The sequence below is a fragment of the Leucoraja erinacea genome, chromosome 27 (genome assembly GCF_028641065.1).
Source record: "Leucoraja erinacea ecotype New England chromosome 27, Leri_hhj_1, whole genome shotgun sequence".
NCBI lineage: Eukaryota > Metazoa > Chordata > Chondrichthyes > Rajiformes > Rajidae > Leucoraja > Leucoraja erinaceus.
In genome coordinates this window covers 11499217-11519932 of record NC_073403.1, presented here as the reverse complement: position 1 = coordinate 11519932, position 20716 = coordinate 11499217, and the positions used below count along the sequence as shown (strand labels likewise).

General features: G+C 44.0%; 1 protein-coding gene across 2 annotated transcripts in view; it reads right to left on the bottom strand.

Moving 5' to 3' along the window:
- Positions 1–3887, bottom strand: part of LOC129710212 (protein Wnt-9b-like) — a 32370-nt gene extending 28483 nt beyond the window's left edge. The window contains exons 1-2 of one of the 2 annotated variants that reach the window (XM_055657031.1): positions 3552–3887; positions 2785–3038 (exon numbers count right to left, since the gene is read on the bottom strand). In XM_055657031.1, coding sequence (XP_055513006.1) covers positions 2785–3038; positions 3552–3805 — 508 coding nt within the window. In that variant the 5' untranslated portion in view covers positions 3806–3887. The remainder of the gene's footprint in view (positions 1–2784; positions 3039–3551) is intronic. The other variant, XM_055657032.1, reaches the window with a different exon arrangement.
- Between the last annotated feature and the right edge of the window lie 16829 nt (positions 3888–20716).

Below are 20716 nucleotides of genomic sequence, written 5' to 3'. Positions count from 1 at the left end.
TTTACTTGGAGAAAGTGGAAATGTGACAATTCATGTCGGGATCCCTCTTCAGACTGATTATAGGGGTGGGGTGGAGAAAGCTGGTGGAGAGGAGAGGCAGGACAAAGCGTGGCAGGTTGATCCACACGCGGGTGGTAACGGGAACACAATATCGTTTTTAAACCTGCCAATACCCAAATGCGTTAAAGCCAAGTTGACCATCTCTCTCTCTCTCTCTCTCTCTCTCTCTCTCTCTCTCCTCTTTCTCTCGTCATCTCTCCCTCTTGCGCGCATACATAAGGCATTCTAAGCAGAAGAACAATTTCAAAGCAATATCCACGGGAAGTGATAAACCAGAGCTCGCATTCGAATGACACAACTAAAGGCGTCTGTCTAGAGCCGCTAAAGATCTTCAATGGCGTTAGATCACATGAGTGCGAATCACCGCACGGATTCTTCATCGCTCGCGATGGGAGAGGCTGTGAAAAGGGGTGAGGTGTTGGGCGGAGGGAAATGATATGCAGTCAAACTACAACATTAGAAGTCAGATGAGCCTCGTTTGGCGACGACCCAGCCAGGGAGAGAGCTCCGGTAACACTATCTTACATTCGAGTCTCAATTTCTCCCTGGGGCTCCTATGTTGGGGGGGGGGGGGGGGGGGGGGGGGGGGGGGGGGGCGGGGCTGTTGTTGATGCATGTAGCCCTTAGGGGGACGAAAATGACTCCGAATGTACATCTACATAATCTGTACCGGATCTGAGCTATACGCCCTGTGCTAAACGACGCTCGCCTACCGGTCCATTCAGCACACGGACACAAGACGTCTTCCATGAGTTGGAAACTTGCCAACAATTCCGCGGGCTGCCTGCAACACTGTGGCACGACAGTCTTAAACTACTTTAACATAGGCACGATGTTGTTCATTTGACAAAAGCAAATTAAAATCTGGTGTTATTTTAAGTTAATATTTTACGTTTATCAAAGGAATATAACATAATCGTCTGTCGATTTTATCCATTAACCATTGTATGTGATCATATTGAACCATCCAATATTATACCATATCATGGTCAAAATATCAAATGGTATGCTGAAATCTTCAGTGGGTTGTAATGTGTCCTAATCTGCCACAGTACACAAACGCGCTTTAAAGTGCTACAAAGTTTACTAATATTGAGAATACGCTCTAGTTTTCTATAATTTCCTGCAATTCCCCATATTATCCATTCATATCCGCAAATACGCCAAGGATTCAATAGATAAAATGTGCAGGAGTAGGCCATTCGGCCCTTCGAGCCAGCACCGCCATTCTATGTGATCATGGCTGATCATCCCCAATCAGTACCCCGTTCCTGCCTTCTCCCCATATCCCCTGACTCCGCTATTTTTAAGAGCCCTATCTAGCTTTCTCTTGAAAGCACCCAGAGAACCTGCCTCCACCGCCCTCTGAGGCAGGGAATTCCACAGACTCACCACTCCCTGTGAGAAAAAGTGTTTCCTCGTCTCCGTTCTAAATGGCTTACTGCTTATTCTTAAAATGTGGCCCCTGGTTCTGGACTCCCCCAACATCGGGAACATGTTTCCTGCCTCTACTGTGTCCAAGCCCTTAACTTTCTTCAGAAGGCAGGGATTCAGTGACCTTTTGAATCATTAAAGGACATCTGGGCGTCGCTGGCAAGGCCAGGTTCATTGCACAGCCCGCCTTCCTGAACCGTTCCTGAATCCCGCTGAAGACTGTACTCTGGTGTTCCAGGATTTAGACCAAGCGAAGATAGTACAGCTGGTACAATCCGTGTATTTCTGTTTAATACGTCTCGAAGCTATGATCTGTGAAGCCCAATGTTAAGCAACAAACTATTTTCAGCAGTGCACTATTCTCTAATATCTTGCAAGAATGTTAATATCCTGCAGCGTAATAGAGGATCTTATGGGACAAAAATAATGTAATGGTCATGTGACAACATTTAACTATCGCGGCGTCATATTGTGTGTGAGTTAAATCTGCAGCCTTTATATTTGTTTTGTTTCCCATGCGAAGCGAGTCTGTGATATTCCCGATTATAGTAGCTTTTCTTCACTGAGAATGGGGCTGTATTGACTTTGTCCACCACACAATAATCACACCTCTCGTTGCCGCACGCACCAATTCTCCCTTTCCACCCCTGCCTTCTGAAGAAGGGTCTCGACCCGAAACGTCACCCATTCCTTCTCTCCGGAGATGCTGCCCGTCCCGCTGAGTTACACCGGTTTTTTTTTTTGGTGTGTCTATTCTGTCTTCTGAAACTCCAGTGTTCCTGTGATGCGCGCTGCTCGCAAAGCGCTCTGTTTGACAGGTTTATTGGACGAGAATGGGCAGTGAAATTGAACACCGGCAGATTACGCTCTTGCTCGAGGGGCGCGTGAGCATTAGTGGGATCTCCAGGGAAATATGGTGACGGGACCATCCAGGAACATTGGAGGATATCTCGCCAGGGGGACGGGCAGCGACGCTAGAAACACGAGTACACGGAACAGGCGATTGGGAGAAGCGGCTCTTGGGAACGGTTTTAAATCGCCGATTCCTTTAGCGGAGCGAGAGACAGACACTGAGCGGTTGCACATCGCCACTCATGCGAACGTGAATTAGGCTGCATCCATCTCAGACTGAAACGGATTATTCGCTAGATTAAATCTCTGTCATTACAATTCAATGCAATGATTAGTGGTTCTGTTTAAAGTTTAACCCAGTTTACATCCCACCCCAAATCTTTTCCTTGCACTCCAAAGGGGTGTTTGTTTCCCCGCTACCTTGGCACCCTCTCTTACCGCGTTTGATGAGGCTTCCTCTCCCCTCCAGGCTGCAGTTCCAGCGCTCCGACCTGAACTGATACCGGCACTCGAGCGCGCTGAGGCGGATCGCGTCCCGCAGACCTTCCGCTAACCCGGGCTCTCTCCGGCACAGCCGCTTCTGCCGGCGGAATAGCTTCAAGTTGTCGCACTGCTTCAGATGAACTTTCCCAGCGCCGAAGTCCTCAATGGGGGTGGAGAACACAGCCAATGGCTCCTTCCCGGTCAGTCTGCTTAAGGGAAAGAATGGAATCAACCAGGGCAGCGGGAAGGACGCACAGAAGGGAAACAAACGGCATTCGCCGCCCACTGCTGCGGAGAATCTGCGGGCGAACAGACTGAACAAACTATTGCCCAGTCAGTGCAGGGCGCGCATCTCCCATATGATACCCAACTTTATACGGACGGGCGCGGTGTGACGACCAGCCTCGCTTACCTTTCACATTCAACATTACGCGTTTAAATCGAATATCAATTTGTTCAAACGCTTATTAGGTTTATGCTTAAATGTAATAATTTCAACTCTCCCACCAGTCTCCTCATTAACCTGGGTTGGAATGATATGACCCGAAGTAAGCCGAAGATAGACACAAAAAGCCGGAGTAACTCAGCGCACCACTGGAGAAAAGGAATGGGTGACTAGAAGTCTGAAGATGGATCTGGTCCCGGAACGTCGCCTACCCATTTTTACTCCAGCATTTTGTGTCTATCTTCGGTGTAAACCAGCATCTGCAGTTCCTTCCTACCCGAAGTAAGCCGAGCCTGGAGCGATGGTGCTGGCTGCCGTAAGCAGGGTGATCAGTGATCCAATGCTTGGGAGCCGGCAGCGCATTTTGTCGGATCTCTGCCGCTCCTCATCTCGTTTGGCGGTGTCTTGGGCGCCTGTGCTCAGCTCGCCAGGCGTTGCCTTCACTAAAGGAGCGTGCGGCCCGGCCCGGCCCATCCCCAGCCCCGTCCCAAAACTCCTCCTATTGGGCTGCATGGGGGAGAGGGCGGGCATTCGGGCTCAGGTACGTCTCGCCTTCTCCCACACCTGGAGACAAACCAGAAATGGTTCCCTTTCCAACCCTCTCGGGCTTCCAGTCAATCCGGGCAGTAGTAGCTCCATTCCCTTTCATAATGAATTCATGGCGATATTTATAATATGGTTAGAATTGTTTTCATTGAGTTCAGTTTAGCTTGTTTGTCACGTGTACCGAGGAACTGTGGAAAGCTTTTGTCGCTTGCTCTCCAGTCAGCGGAAAGACAATACATGGTTACAATCGAGCCATTCACAGTGTACTGGTACATGGCAAGGGGTTGACGTTTAGTGCAAGGTGAAGCCAGCAAAATCCGATCAAGGATAGCCCGAGGGTCACCAAGAGGGAGCCCACATTCCGAGGCTCATTCCTTAATGAACTGGAGAGGCACAACATTATTGGGGAGGTGGGGGGGGGGGTCATTAAACACAAATCCAGTACATCTGTCGGTTGAAGACGAGCGGAAGACCACACCATTGACCGCGGCCTCCCACGCTTCATGCTAAACATGCTTGTGGGACGTTACCAATACAAACTGATCAATACAAACGGGCTTCTCTCCTCAATAGTCACTGCATCCCCAAAATAACCGACTGTGGAAAGGCTTTCCGGACTGAAAATGCATCGTCGAATTCCCCAAATCCAAACATTAGTGTGATCAACATTTAGTGACTGGATATTTAGCGATTGTGGCAACTAAGAAAGCTGGGGCTATACTGCACTATTTCTGCAATAACCCGCCTCGGATACATAAGGGGTGTTCAACGTGCTGGAAGATCGGTTCATTGCCCAACGCCGATGTATGCGCCGAGTTGCTGTCTCTTCTTTTGAAGATTTAAATAATTAAAAATAAACTTCAGTTGAAATAACAATGAATCAGTCATCCTCAGCCAACCAGCTCACGACCACTTTGGAAGGGAGGTGGGCTAAAATCAGCAATATTTCACAAACAGCGGCGAAAGAAGCGATCTGGTCAACTGACTTGGTTAGGATGCAAACGTCCCAATTTTTTTCCAGCATCCCGTTGTATCTTTAAATTTCCCATTAGCAGAACGATGGGATTGAGAATGACCAACGTATCCCAAATGGAAAGGGTGCCTGCACTCCCAACGGAGCAGCAAGTCCACAGATCCAAGGGTGTGAATCTTGCACTCCAACTGGAGACTACTATTCAGCAAATTCTATAACCTTAACATTTTCCAATGGAGGCACAAGAAACATCAGATGCTGGAATCTTGAGCAAAACATCCTGGAGAAATTAATTCAACGTGTCAGGCAGCATCTGTGGAGCGAATGGGCATGGGACGTTTCAGGTCATTTTATGTCTGAGGAAGGGTCTTGACCCTAAACGTTGCCTGCCGGCCATTCCCTCCACAGATACAGCCTGGCCCGCTGAGTTTCCCCAGCATTTTGTGTTTTGCAAAATAATTGTCAAACTTGTCTAATATTTCAGGAAAGTAACGGCAGCCAGAAACGGAATCGCCGCTGGTGAACTTCACCTCATCTCCCAGACTTTGATTGGCGTTGCAAAGCTTACAAAGCTTACCAACCCGATTCGCACCTCCAGTAAACTCAAGTGTCGAGGCGCGCATAAGTAATAAACCCTTCCCAAAAGTCCTTGTAGAATATTTGAGAATTATAAGATCTTCCTGAATGATATTCCACGCAATTTGCTCAGATTTAAAAAAAAACAAGCAAAAACAATCCCAGATGTGAATAAAGCCAGTTTAAGAACAAGGAGTAAGCCATTTAGAACGGAGACAAAGAAACACTTTTACTCATAGAGAGTGGTGAGTCTGTGGAATTCTCTGCCTCAGATGGGCGGTGGAGGCAGGTTATCTGGATGCTTTCAAGAAAGAGCTCGATAGGGCTCTTAAAAATAACGGGGTGAGGGGATATGGGGAGAAAGCAGGAACGGAGTACTGATTAGGGATGATCAACCCTGATCACATTGAATGGCGGTGCTGGCTCGAAGGGCCAAATGGCCTACTCCTGCACCTATTGTCTATTGTCAGCCCTCCATTGCTTTTGTGATCAACTTGTTCTCGATCTGCAATTTCCACCTAGAGTATAATTAGTATCATTTATATCTTATCTCTTCATGTCGGTCGGAAACACACTGCTTATCGTGCATAGAAAAGCGATTGAACTAAACGAGTAGCTGAATGAAAACACAAACATAATAAAAGTATTCGTTTCCTATGAAATTAATCGGTTATGAAACAATTTGATCGACTATTAAAATCCAAAAATAATCCGACAAATTATCGCGATATGAACTAAATTACGTGATGCGGGACCACCATCTGGGTCATTTATAGAGGGGCTGTCATCCGTTGTCGTTTCTCTCGCTCCCATTAATGAAAAGTGAAAATAGCGAGAATTGCTTGACGATCAGGGCATGTGTCTGAAGAAGGGTCTCCACCCGAAACGTCACCAATTCCTTCTCTCTAGAAATGCTGCCTGTCCCGCTGAGTTAATCCATCTTTTTTGTGTCTATCTTGAGGATTTAACTTTCATTCGCTAGTATGTGTGAACGAATGAACAAAACTGAAAACGGGTTTAAAAAAACAAACCCTCCAATCTTCCGTGAATATTGCAAGCAAGCTGCGACGTTAATTAATCTAGAGATATATATCATGCTAGAGGCAAATTGGTGTCGGTGCGCGAATTGAATTGAATCCTATCCTGGCGTGAAGACATCTCCTCCGATGGTTTGAACTACGATGTACCACGACTACAGCTACGATGCATCAGTATCCCGACCGTGTTCGACAGTATCCCACGATGTTCTGCCAAAGGGATTTAGTCGGCGTTGGAAAGTGACGGTGAATACAAAGATAATTTTGTGGAGCCTGTTCTCTGTGTGGGTCTGGTTCGGAAACGATTATTTAGCATTATGTCTAATTCGTGTTTTTAGAAGATCGCGAATTTACGTGGAAAAATTCAAAGGGTTAACCAGAATGGATTTCTGCAATTAGGATGTAGAGGAAAGGAGCGATTGAAATTTCAAATGTCCAAATTCCTTTTCCCGCAGATTTTCAAGGTGCAAAACACGTTTTTAAAGGATTTTACTAATAGATTCATGCAGTTCTTTCACTAAAACAAATGTTTTGTTTTTCAAGTGTGGCCTTAAACTATAAAATACAAGTAGTCTGAAGAAGGATCTCGACCCGAAACATTGGGGAATCCATGAGCTCTAGAGATGCTGCCTGACCGGTTGAGTTACTCCAGTACTTTGTGTCCTTTTGTGTATTAACCAGCATCTGCAGTTCCTTATTTTTACAAGTAGACTCAAGTCATGCGTCATCACACAGTTTTCGATGCTCCACGACGTAATACTCTACTATCCATTTTACTTTACTCGTGAATTTAAATGTTCACACGTTGCTTTACGCACGAATTTAAATGTTGCCTTGTTTTTCATCTGATATATAAATATATATTCGCAGTCCCCGCACAGGGCAGATAACTTTACCGTTGAAATGGCTGGAGGATGGCGTGAGATTCTATTAGGGGTTACGTGGATAGCAGCGAAACAACAAACTTCGCAGAGGGGGGGGTTGGAAATTCGGGGGGTTCCGTTTAACAAGGAAATTCGGGGGGTGCCGTTTAACAGTTAGTTGTTCCTTCAAAATTACAATTATTCTTTCTCTCTCTCTCTCTCTCTCTCTCTCTCCCCCCCCCTCTCCCTCTCTCTCTCTCTCTCTCTCTCTCTCCCTCCCACTCTATTCGGTGTTCCAATTAATATTGTACATAAATATTTATTATAAGTTTGGAGGAAGAACCAATAGCCAATGCTCCCCAGAGGAGCAAAGGGCTAAAGAAGAAGAAGCGTTTGGAGCAAAGACCAATGAAAGGTCCCGACCCGAAACGTCCCCTATCCACGCTGTACAGAGATGCTGCCTGACCGATTGAGTTACTCCAGTACTCTGGGGTTTTTTTTGTAAGCCAGCATCTGCAGTGCCTTGCTTGTGAAGAATGGTGGTTGGGTCATCAAAATGCCTCTTCAATCCACTTATAAACATGAAGAATACGGTCCACTCACCTGGGTTAACCCCTCACACCTCGTGCTTTAAACTTGAGGGCGACAACTGCTATGGAGTGTGGGAACGAAATGGTAAACACTTTCTGATCAGTTTTACACGTCCAATCGCTTCTCTGCGATGCAAATTTACTGACCACTCGCAAGAAATGTGAAACAATGCAGCAGGGGGGGATCAAAGGGATTGGCTACATAAGCATCTACTGAAAAAGTGTAGCATTGATTTCTAGTGAACATAGCACCATGAACTGTTGAAAATGTATATAAGGAGCTGCAGATGCTGGTTTACCAAAGTAAAGACACAGAGTGCTGGAGTAACTCAATGGGCCAGGCAGCATCACTGGAGAACATGGACTTGTCTGAAGAAGGGTCCTGATCCAAAACGTTGATGCGCACTGACCTGCTAAGATAATACAGCACTTCATGTCTTTGTTAAATAATTATGCTGTTCGAAGACTGCACGAAGGATTCAAAGCGGATAATTAAACGTGTGGCTATAAGGCACGATGCATCCAAGCAATGTGGATTGGGTATTGTATATGGGTACAGTACAGAGAAATATGAATATTATGTCATTTAGGGGACGGGGGCAGGCAGGAAATTATGATATAAATTGCCTGAAATAGAGCTAACAGACCCGGTTCCTGCTTTCAGTTCAAAAGGTATTTATAGATCAGTAAATGACTGCAGCTGATGATGTAAAATGTTTATCCCCAATTATACCATTTATTTTAAAAGTTCCTTTCCTGTTTTATTCTCATTAAGTGAATCAAATGTGTGTACCATTCGGTTTAACCCTTGCATTTACCCCATCCAGTGCCAGGACAAAACTATGCCGACTATTCCTAATCAACGCCTAACTTTCCGAATGCATGTACTTCGAATCCCTAAGAATACTCTACTGTAACGTGCCCATGCAGTAGCCATTGTGTCATTGGCCAGAGATTCCTCTGGGTAAGAAAGGACGTTGTACTTTAAAGGGAGTACAGAGAAGGTTCACCAGACTGATCCCTGGGATGTCAGGACTTTCATATGAAGAAAGACTGGATAGATTCGGCTTGTACACGCTAGAATTTAGAAGATTGAGGGGGGATCTTATAGAAACTTACAACATTCTTAAGGGGTTGGACAGGCTAGATGCAGGACGATTATTCCCGATGTTGGGGAAGTCCAGAACTAGGGGTCACAGTTTAAGGATAAGAGGGAAGTCTTTTAGGACCGAGATGAGAAAATCATTTTTTACACAGAGTGTGGTGAATCTGTGGAATTCTCTGCCACAGAAGGTAGTTGAGGCCAGTTCATTGGCTATATTTAAGAGGGAGTTAGATGTGGCCCTTGTGGCTAAAGGGATCAGGGGGTATGGAGAAAAGGCAGGGATGGGATACTGAGTTGGATGATCAGCCATGATCATATCAAATGGCGGTGCAGGCTCTAAGGGCCGAATGGCCTACTCCTGCACCTATTTTCTATGTTTCTATGTTTCTATGTTGCTTCCTCAAGGAAGCTTTGACCACACAGTTTAATTTATTTTTTCACTACTTACAGGTAATCTCCTCCCATGAAAGAACTTTTAATGTGTGTTAGTTTTGGAGTCTAGTGTCAGGCGTGTGACCAACATGGCCAGTCCAACATTGCTGACTGAGTAACAAGGGTCTCAATCTCCCATATTGTCATTCTGGGAGAAGTCACTGACATGAGTTTTGGGTTATCTCTCCATATAACCATATAACCATATAACCATATAACCATATAACAATTACAGCACGGAAACAGGCCATCTCGACCCTTCTAGTCCGTGCCGAACACATAATCTCCCCTAGTCCCATATACCTGCGCTCAGACCATAACCCTCCATTCCCTTCCCATCCATATAACTATCCAATTCATTTTTAAATGATAAAAACGAACCTGCCTCCACCACCTTCACTGGAAGCTCATTCCACACAGCTACCACTCTCTGAGTAAAGAAGTTCCCCCTCATGTTACCCCTAAACTTCAGTCTCTTAATTCTCATGTCATGTCCCCTTGTTTGAATCTTCCCTACTCTCAGTGGGAAAAGCTTTTCCACGTCAACTCTGTCTATCCCTCTCATCATTTTAAAAACCTCTATCAAGTCCCCCCTTAACCTTCTGCGCTCCAAAGAATAAAGCCCTAACTTGTTCAACCTTTCTCTGTAACTTAGTTGCTGAATCCCAGGCAACATTCTAGTAAATCTCCTCTGTACTCTCTCTATTTTGTTGACATCCTTCCTATAGTTAGGCGACCAAAATTGTACACCATACTCCAGAATTCATGTGTGCACCATACTCCATGAATTCACAGGATTTACAACTTTGGGTAGTATTTACCAATGCCTTGTGAAGCTTGCTGTGGATATACCTGACCTCAGAAGCACAGGATGAGAGATCACTGTAGACCACAAGTTTTGTGCCAGGTCAGAAGTTTCAATCATCAATAATTTTCCTCAATCGATCAAGGACTGAGTCAGTGGTGCTGGATTTCATCATTGATATCTGCCCTTTGCAAGAGATGGCTCCAGAGATTTGTGATGAGATCCACATTTTCCGGGGTCTCACTGTGAACCTTTACTGTGTGAGGGCTGTGCTATACAATGGAGTAGGTTGGTGGAGGACTTCTGCTTTTCAGATCTTAACTGTAAGAGCTATTTTTTTCACATGCTTTGCTAAACAAGTCGACATATTGTTGCACAAATACAAGCATCATCTGCACACTACAGTTCCACAATTGAGATTTAGGTGACTTGAGTTGCCCATAAGTTGAAGAATTCCACATTAGTTCTGAAAATTAGCTCCTATGGGAAGTCTGTTGACAGTGCAAAATGAGAGAGAGCAGCAATAGTTGCTATGCATGGTCTTGTTTGACCTCCCTAAAGCCTTTGGCTTCAGCAGTTGGGAGGCACTTGTGGAAAACTCTCCTCAAATTAGGCTGCCCAGTGAAATTCATCCCCATTTTATGTTCACTCTACGACAGCATTTAACAAATAAATCTTTCAGAACAAATCGCAGTAAAAAAACAATGTCAAACCAGACTGTTATTAAACTTATATGCATGTAAGGACACCCAGGAGATTAGGCTTAGGTTTATAGTTTTTGTGTGTACTGAGGTGCAGTGAAAAGCTTTGTTTTGCATGCTATCCAATCAGATCAGATCATACTATACAAAATTACAATCAGGCCAGACTCAAGTACAATGGAGAGAGCAACGAGGAAAATACAGATTCTTGGCATAGTCGTGCAACAGTTCCATATACGAAGTCCAATGTCTCCAGTGGGGTAGAGGTGAATGAGACAGTACCCTTGCTTATGTAAGGACCTATCAGAAGCTGGTTTACAAGGGGATGAAGCTGTTCCTGCGTTTGGTGGTGAGTACTTTCAAGTTTCTGTACCATTTGTCTGATGGGAGCAGGGAGAAGAAGGAATGACTAGGGTAGGGCAAGTCTTTGATTATGCTGGCTGCTTTTTCCAAGGCAGTGAGAAGTACAGATGGAGTCACTGGTGGGGAATCCGGTCTGTATAATGGACTGGGCTACATCTGCAATCCTCTGCAATTTGTTTTTGCATTCTTGGGCAGAGTAGTTCCCAAATCAAACTGTGATGCAACCCAACAGTATTCTTTTAATTGTGCATCTGTAGAAGTATGTCAGAGTAATTGGAGACATATTGAATGTTCTTAGTTTCCTAAGGAAGTAGAGGCGTAGGTGTGCCTTCTTGTCCTTTGCAACAAAGTGGGTGGTCCACACCAATTAGCTGGTAATATCAATGCCAAGAAACCTGAGGCTTTCAACCATTTCCCCACTTCCACACCATTGATGCTGATTGGGGCATGTACTCCACCATGCTTCCCTTCCCTCCCAGAACCACAATTGATCAAACTTTGATTAGTCTCTGACCTGAAATGCATTCTATATCTTTCTCCATATTTGTTGCCTTTATGATTTGTTTGCTATGTTTTTATTTCACAATCCAAACAAGTTAGCTACGTGGGTACACAGTGTGATGAAGAAGGGTTTTGGCCCGAAACGTCGCCTATTTCCTTCGCTCCATAGATGCTGCTGCACCTGCTGAGTTTCTCCAGCAATTTTGTGTACCTTCGATCTTCCAGCATCTGCAGTTTCTTCTTGAACAAATTAGCTACGTGTCCTGCTGTCTACTCTTCAATACAGACAGCAGACAATGTTTTGATCATATTAATTGATTAACCAGTCTTGCTTTTGTTCCATGGATATAATGTTATTAGTCTATTTGTAACCCTGTAACATTTTATGAACTAAATATTAGATCAGTAGTAACACATTATATTTGTCTCATTCTGACTTAATTCATATTATCCATAAGCAGGCCTTATTTGTATACAACCCAGTTCGGCCATGTTTGGAGTTATGTGGACAAATCTGATGACTACAAAATAGGAAGAATATATGGGAGAGAGTGAGATACATTTGCAGTTCAACGATTTCGTGAAGTGAAGTAACACAAACTGGAATAGTAGTCTCTGGAACTTTGTAACTTAGTTTCATATGATTAAAACCTTTTAAGGCCATCCAGTATCTCTCGCTCTGGGTTTACATTTCACCACGTCTGTCCTCATCTGACACCTTTTTGACTCATTTTCATCTCCAACGGTTATCACTTACTCCATCCAGGTGCCTATGAACTCCACCTCACTTGTATCCACGTATCACTTGCCAGGATTTGCACGGCCTCCAATTCTCTTCCAGCTTGCTCCCCCCCCCCCCCCCCCCCCCCCCCCCCCCCCCCCCACCGCCCCCACTACAATCAGTCCGAAGAAGGGTCCTGACCCGAAACATGATATATCCATTCCCTCCACAGATGCTGCCTTGACAGGCTGAGTTACTGCAGCACACTGTGTTTTGTTGGAAGGAGGATTGAGAGATAGGAAGAATCTAGAACTATGCTCAATAGCCTAAAAGTCAGGCGTGATGATGGGATACCTACTGATATGCTGAGTGGTGTAAGTTTGGAACCCAAATATGGCAATCGATTCTTGATTATTTGGCAATTTTAAATCATAACTTGATAGATTTTCTAAACTAAGGATGTTAAGGAATATTGGTCAAAACCAACTGGACTGTGCTTGTTTGGGCCATTATTGATCTCACTGAATGATGGAACAGGGTTGAACAAGTAACTTGGCACCAGTTCATACTTTCCCCATATTTTGCGAAAAGGAGCTGTTAGGACTTAAAATACAGACAGCAGGTCGCGGTTGTCATAAACCAAGCAGAACACTGCTCCTAGCTAGTTTGTGCATAAAGTGAAATGCATTGATTTGGTGGAGCAGTGGAATTTTTCTTCTCAGAGTTGTATGAAACAAATGTGAGGTGACTCTGCTATTTATCCAGCTGGGTCAGGCACTGGGAACACATAGTGATGTCAATGCCGGCTGCATACTCGCCTGAACCCATACTTGCCTCAACCCGTATGACACACTCCCATATTTCAAGTGACAAGATGAACTGTGAGGACCAGTATAGTCACAAATTACTTTGCTGATGATCCCTGGCATTTTCATACAATCATTTATAATATGTATCGCCCCTTTACAATTGCCATTGAAAACACAGTTGTAAGCCACTTTCTTAATGCCTTCCTTTTTGCACAGGTGCTCTCGTGGTGCTATTGAGGACCAGTATTAGAACCAGCAATGACGAATGCACGGTGATATATTCCAAAGCGGATGGGTAGAGTATTACTGAAGATAGGCATAAAGTGCTGGAGTAACGTATCGAGTTAGGCAGCATCTCTGGAGAAAAACGATGGGTGACGTTTCGTGTCGGAACCATTCTTCCGACTGCCTCAATTAAAAAATATATTTCTTCCGAGATGCTGCCTGATCCGTTGAGTTACTCCAGCACTTGGTGTCTATCTTTGGTACAAACCAGCAAGTCCAGTTCCTTTCTACAAACAGTGGGGATACAAACTGTTGGCTTCGGTGCGGTTTCTCATCCATATGTGATCAGCGCTATAAACATATTTGCGTGCGTTTGCGTGTACCAGTGAGTTTACCTTCTATAATTCGCTATTGACTGCACGGGAGGGGGGACAGGAGACTACTCCCCCAACCTCCATCCCCTTTCTCATAGTAAATATATATAGCGATATCCGTCATTACGATGCCAATCCAAGTCTCACGTTCTGTGATACGACTCGGTCAGGATGTCCGATTGGTCAAACGGAACAACTCGCCGCTAAAGTCATTAGAAAAAACATCCTCCCGAGTGCCGCGGGAAGTTGACGTATTGAGGCTTCCCGGTGGGACTTTGCTGCCGGTTCTGGTGAAAAAAATCTCATGAAACGTATTGAATTCAATCGCAATAGTTAATTCGAAATTGACATGACTTGGATTTTCTTTAATTTTGGATTACTTTAACGCAGTCGTCTGGAAACGATGGAATCAGAGATTAAATGAGTAAATAATGACTAAACCATCTTTATATGGGCCAGAGATAGACACAAAATGCTGGAGTAACTCAGAGGGTCAGGCAGCATCTCTGGAGAAAAGGAATAGGTGACATTTCGGGTAGAGAGCTCTTATTATATGGACAGGTTGGCCAGATCTGTAGATATAAGGACCCGAAAAGTCACCTCTCCATGACTTCCAGAGATGCTGCTTGACTCATTGAGTTGCACCAGCACATTGCACCTGTCTCTGCCTATTAAACAGAGCTAAGCTCCACTTTATCTCATGCACAGTGACGGCTCACGTTCCAGTTTCTTGGATTTGCTCCAATTGACCTCTAGTAATGCTACATCAACAAACGCAAGAAAATGGCAGAGTTTCAGGATGAAACCGCCTGCCACAGCGGGGTGCGTTGTGAGCGACAATTCCCCACAGGGAAGGTGCAATCTTTTCATAGGCGATCCCGTATACATGACAACTTCACTCATGTCCAGCGCCGCTCGGTGTTAGGCGCTGGACATTACCCGTCACTAGGACGGCTTCAACCACAAAGAAAGAATTTCTCACGGCTTGATGTTGCAGTGAACAGCATGTAGCTTCTGAGATCTCGAGTCTAGCTCCAGCAAGAACAAGGAAGATGGTCAAATATCAAAAAAAGCTTTACTGTCCGTAAAGGAATGAAGTAGTATTGGAATGAATGGTGATTTGAATTCACCTCCATTTTTATAACGTGTTAATCCAATTGTTTTGAGTTCATTGTTATTTATGGCAATAACCTATAAGCGGCACCTTGTGGTTTCGTTTTGGCGACGAAGATCCCACCGGCAAGACCAGCATTTAGTTTAGCTTAGTTAATTATTATTGGCACGTGTGCCGAGGTACAGTGAAACACTTTTGCGTGCTTTCCAGTCAAGGAGCAGACGAGACATGATTACTAACAAGCCGTCCACAGTGTACAGATACAGGATAAAGGGCAAGTGCAAGATAAAGTCCAGTAAACTCCGGTTAGAGTTCAAATGTCTCCAATGAGGTAGATGGGAGGTCAGGACCTCTCTCTATTTGGTGAAAGGATGATTCAGTTGCCTGTCAACAGCTGGAAAGAAACTTTCCCTGAATCTGGAGGTGTGCGTTTTCAAACTTCTGTAATCCCGAATGTCCATAGGAAGGTTGTGATGAGTCATGTTATGAACCGCTGTAGTTCTTCTGGTGAGGATACTTCCCACTATGCTGTTGGCTGGGGAGTCCTAGGATTTAGATCCAGGAGCAAAGGTAACTAAATGGTTGTGTATGGCCAAGTGATTTGTAGGGAAATAATTGGAGTTGGCTTGTGCCTGCAGTACCTCTCAGTAGTGGAAATTAAGAATGTGGAAGGTGCTGTGGGAGTACCCAGTGTAAGTCACTGCAGTGTGTTTTGTAGATGGTACACATTGCACCCACTGTGCTCCAGTGGCGGTGGGGCATAATGTTTAGGGCAGTGGATACATTTTCAGTCAAGCTAATTTGTTTGGGATGGTGTTGAGCATCTTGAAAGTTATAGAGTCATTGAGATACAATATGGAAATAGGTCCTTCCGCCCAACTTGCACACACCGAGAAACATGTCCCATCTACACCAGTGTCACCTGCCTGTGTGTGGCACATATCCCTCTAAACCTGTCCTATCAATGTACCTGTCCAAATGTTTCTTAAATGTTTCCAAATAGTTTACGAAATTATCTGCCTCAACTACCTCTTCCGGCAGCGCATTCCATACACCCACCACCCTCTGTGTGAGAAACCTACCCCTCAGGTTCCTATTAATTCTTTCCCACCTCATCGTAAACCAATGTCTTCTTGTTCTTGATTCCCCTACACTGGGAAAGTTGTTGAAACTGCACCCACTCCAGTATTCCTCCAAAAGGGATGACGTCCTTTCTTCTGAAGGACGTCATCAAGGAAGAGTCACTCACATCATCATACTCAGCCTATACTGCATTTATACATGTAGTGGTCCTGGCATTGACCCATGGGAACACCATTATTTACATCTCCAAAACACACACAAAAAAAACAACCAGTCACCACCATGCTCTGTTTTCTACCTTGAAGTCCATTTCTTAACTATGCTTCAATTCCATGGACCTCCATTTTGCTAGCCATGCCTTTGTGGTACTTTATCAAATACCTTTTGAAGCTGCATTCAGGCAACATCTACAACAATCCCAACAGTATATTGTGCTTCTTAAGAAAACGCCGCAGCAGGCAAACACAATTGCACCCCATGAAATTATCTTGTCCTCACCTAATGTTTCAGACCTGTTTAAACTCATCACCTGGCATTGAAGTTGAACAAAATGTGTTCAGTAATGAAGAACTAAAATTGTGACTTGTGCATGAATAAAAGACCGTTAGCTGCCTCTGTTCCATAATTAGAATGTCATTTTGATGATGCTGATGAATTATTAAATAACATTTCCGCTTATTTAGGTACTCTGATTTCCTGCTGAATGCAAAGTTACATCAGCATGTCACTTGCAAATCCCAAGTTATCCACGTATTTAGGTGTAGCAGGGCCTCTGATACTTTCAGGCACAACATGAAGTTTTAAGCTACCACAAATTTGTTCACATTCTTTCCTAACAACTTTGGAAAAATCCATTTACTTGAAGCAGGTGTAAAATGAGGTTGTTATTGTAATACAAGAGAGCAAGGTGACCAATTTGAACACAACAAGATCTAAAACTGACATAATATAAATGGCAAAATAAATCACTTTGCCCTATTGGAGAGGAGATGTGAGCTGTGCTTACTTTGGGAATACCTCATGATCCTTTCATCCAAATGAAATCGCAGGGAGGGATGAAAGACCATTATCTTCCTAAATATTGGAACTTTGACAATGTGGCTGGACCTTGGAGGTATGACACAGGAATGCCTGACTAGATTAAATTCAGCTCAAATGTCCACATAGGAATGGAACTCACAAACTTCGAACAGTGTTGAGAATTCTATCCCGGATGCTATCTTCAAAAGAACTTCCAGAATCTGAACAGAAATGACCTGCATCTGCTCCTCCTAAATATCATTGGTTTACCTCCATTTCTAATCAGCAGATCCTGCATTGTTAAGAATGTTGAGCTCATGGAAATTAATCTGGAAGATGGTCTGTGAAGTTGAAATGAACCAAACATACAAATGTTTTTTCCATTGTTCTACATATTCCAGCATTACATTTCACCTCAATGAAGCCCACCTTCACTCTGCACAGAAAAATGGTCAGGATCATTCAACTCCACGCCTCTGGTAGCTGTGGGGGTCAGTGGGTTTGTAGTAAATGGTCAGTGGATTGCTAGTCTTCTCAGATGGACACACAGAGTGATCTCGAAAAAAGAAGTGAGTGTCAGAAATATCCTTCCCAGCTCTACAGCAGAGCCAGTTGTGATGCTACTGATCTGACTGCTTTTTCTTTTCCCAGAGAGGCCACTCCCCACAACAGCACCCAAAGTGATATACTGTCCCTGTTGTAGAGGGAAGACTGCAGAGGAACCATGCAGTGCCTGCCTGTCCCTCCTGGCAGTCACCCAGGTATATGGTCAAACAACTATCTGAATGGTGGCCGATTAGGAAAAGGGGAGATGCAACAAGACCTGGGTGTCATGGTACACCAGTCATTGAAAGTAGGCATGCAGGTGCAGCAGGCAGTGAAGAAAGCGAATGGTATGTTAGCATTCTTAGCAAAAGGATTTAAGTATAGGAGCAGGGAGGTTCTACTGTAGTATTGCGTACAGTTTTGATCTCCTAATCTGAGGAAAGGACATTCTTGCCATAGAGGGAGTACAGAGAAGGTTCACCAGACTGATTCCTGGGATGACAGGACTTTCATATGAAGAAAGACTGGATAGACTTGGCTTGTACTCGCTAGAATTTAGAAGATTGAGGGGGGATCTTATAGAAACTTACAAAATTCTTAAGGGGTTGGACAGGCTAGATGCAGGAAGATGGTTCCCGATGTTGGGGAAGTCCAGAACAAGGGGTCACAGTTTAAGGATAAAGGGGAAATCTTTTAGGACTGAGATGAGAAAAACACTTTTTACACAGAGAGTGGTGAATCTCTGGAATTCTCTGCCACAGAAGGTAGTTGAGGCCAGTTCATTGGCTATATTTAAGAGGGAGTTAGATGTGGCCCTTGTGGCTAAAGGGATCAGGGGGTATGGAGAGAAGGCAGGTACAGGATACTGAGTTGGATGATCAGCCATGATTATATTGAATGGCAGTGCAGGCTCGAAGGGCCAAATGGCCTGCTCCTGCACCTATTTTCTATGTTTCTATGTTTCTAACATTTACAGTGACCACACCCCTGAAACTCCTATCTCCTTTGTCAAATCCCTTCAGCTCAACCCTTACCCCTTAACAATGTTTACTTGAAAAGGTCTATCCCCATCAGCATTCACGAAAGAGAAGGATGGGCAAGATGGTGAGTTAAGGAAGAGGTACACTGATATTCTCGAACGTGTTTGTGTCGGGAAAAATAAAGTGTAGCAGATATTGGTATAATGGTGCACACTAACCTGGGTAAATCTCCGAGTCACAAGGGATCTATCCCAAAGCACTTTCATGGTTCTGGACAAGCACATTTCCTGCATTATTGAATTTTAAATCCTGCTGATTATCCAACACACTTTTAATTCACATTATTAGATGTTACATAGTAGAATAATAGCATTTCCACTGAACTCAGTAAGGTCCAAGAGAGCATGATAATCAGCAGCAGTGAAGTTTTATGGGAGCTCAAGAAACAGTTCCTGGCTTCTCTTTAAACTCACCAAGGCTCTGGTGTGTGAATGGACTCAAAGGAATCAGCACCCGGTTGCTAAACCCTCAGTTGGATAGCAGATTGGCAGAGTTGTACTGCATCAATACATGAAACTACCCAGCGTTTATTTTGCCTCATGAACTCATTATTTCACACATTGGAAAATAGTCAAGACAAAAATATTGAAATGTCGTGACACTCGGGAGAGAAAAGCAGAGTCAGTACTTAAAGCTGGGTTTAGTTTCCTGTGTGGCCTTGTATATCTTAAAAGTGGGAGAAGTACTGATTTGACCATGTGGTATAATCATGAGTACACTTATGAATATTTTTTCTTCTCATTATGAGTAATAAATATATAGTTTGTTTTTTTAACAACGTGTTGATGATTTTACTATAAAATCTAAATAAGGAATTCTCACGATGGTGGTAAATATTGCCACTGGACCAGTTCTTGGCCTGTGTCATGATATCCTTAAGCAAGATGCTTTTAAAATGTCTCAGCTTTCATTCCCACCCAGATGGATCAGAGCTCAGCTGGTGCACAGGCAAGTTTTGCCTGCAACCTGTCTAGTCTCTTTCCACTTCAGGAAGTAACTGGAATCCATCCAACGGATGTCTTAGGCCGACCAGTCTCACAGAATGGGCTCATCCCCCCTTGTTCGGTGACTCTATTAATGCCTAACTTGTGTGCCTCTTCACTGATAACGCAGTTGTTAATATTTGCTTTCATGATGTGTAGATGGAGAAATAAAAGTCATTTGTCAAAGAGTGATTTACCATGGGATCTCTTCCTGTAACATTTTCTGGCCACAGATTTGCCTGGGCTTCAAGTTAAATAAACATGCATTTCCTTAAAGCTTAGTAAGTTAATTTATCATAATACAGTGGGCCTCTCGTGATAGTACTCTGCCTTTCCTGTATTTTTTTTTTTTGTCCAGCTTCCAGCGATCTGGATACTAGAGAAAGGATCTCTACCCGAACAAGCACTTCCACTCCAGCCTGTCAACAACGGTACGGAGTAATGCTTTAATGGAAGGAAGTAATGTGGCTGAGTACAGTACATTACTCATAAATATTACAAACCCATATAATACAGGACATTCACCCGCAGTTTCAGTTATTCGTTGTATTTAATATTTAATGTAACATGTTTTTATTTTCGTACAGCCCAGCACAAAACAGTTAATGGAGTTTGCACACTGTTTAGTGACACAGCAGCCTTAAAGGGTAGCCTTTCCTCATAGTCACTCTGCAGCAGCTTCACGCAGGTTCGGCACATCCCTCAACTCTGTCTATTGAGAGGCATAGTTAGGGTAGATAAGTCAGAACTTTCTCCACAGGATGGCAATATCCAACACTAGAGGGCATAACTATAGGGTGAGAGAGGAAAAGTTTAATGGGGCAAGTTTGTTTTACACAGAGAGTGGTGGAGTCATGGGATGCATTACCAAGGATGGTTGCAGAGGCAAATACGATAGTGGTGTTAAAGAGGCTTTTAAATAAGCATTTGGAAGTTCAACGGCTATGGATCTTGTAAAGGCAGATAAGATGAGGAACTTGGCATCATATTCGGCACAAGCATTGTGGACAGTTGGGTCTATTCCTGTGCTGTATT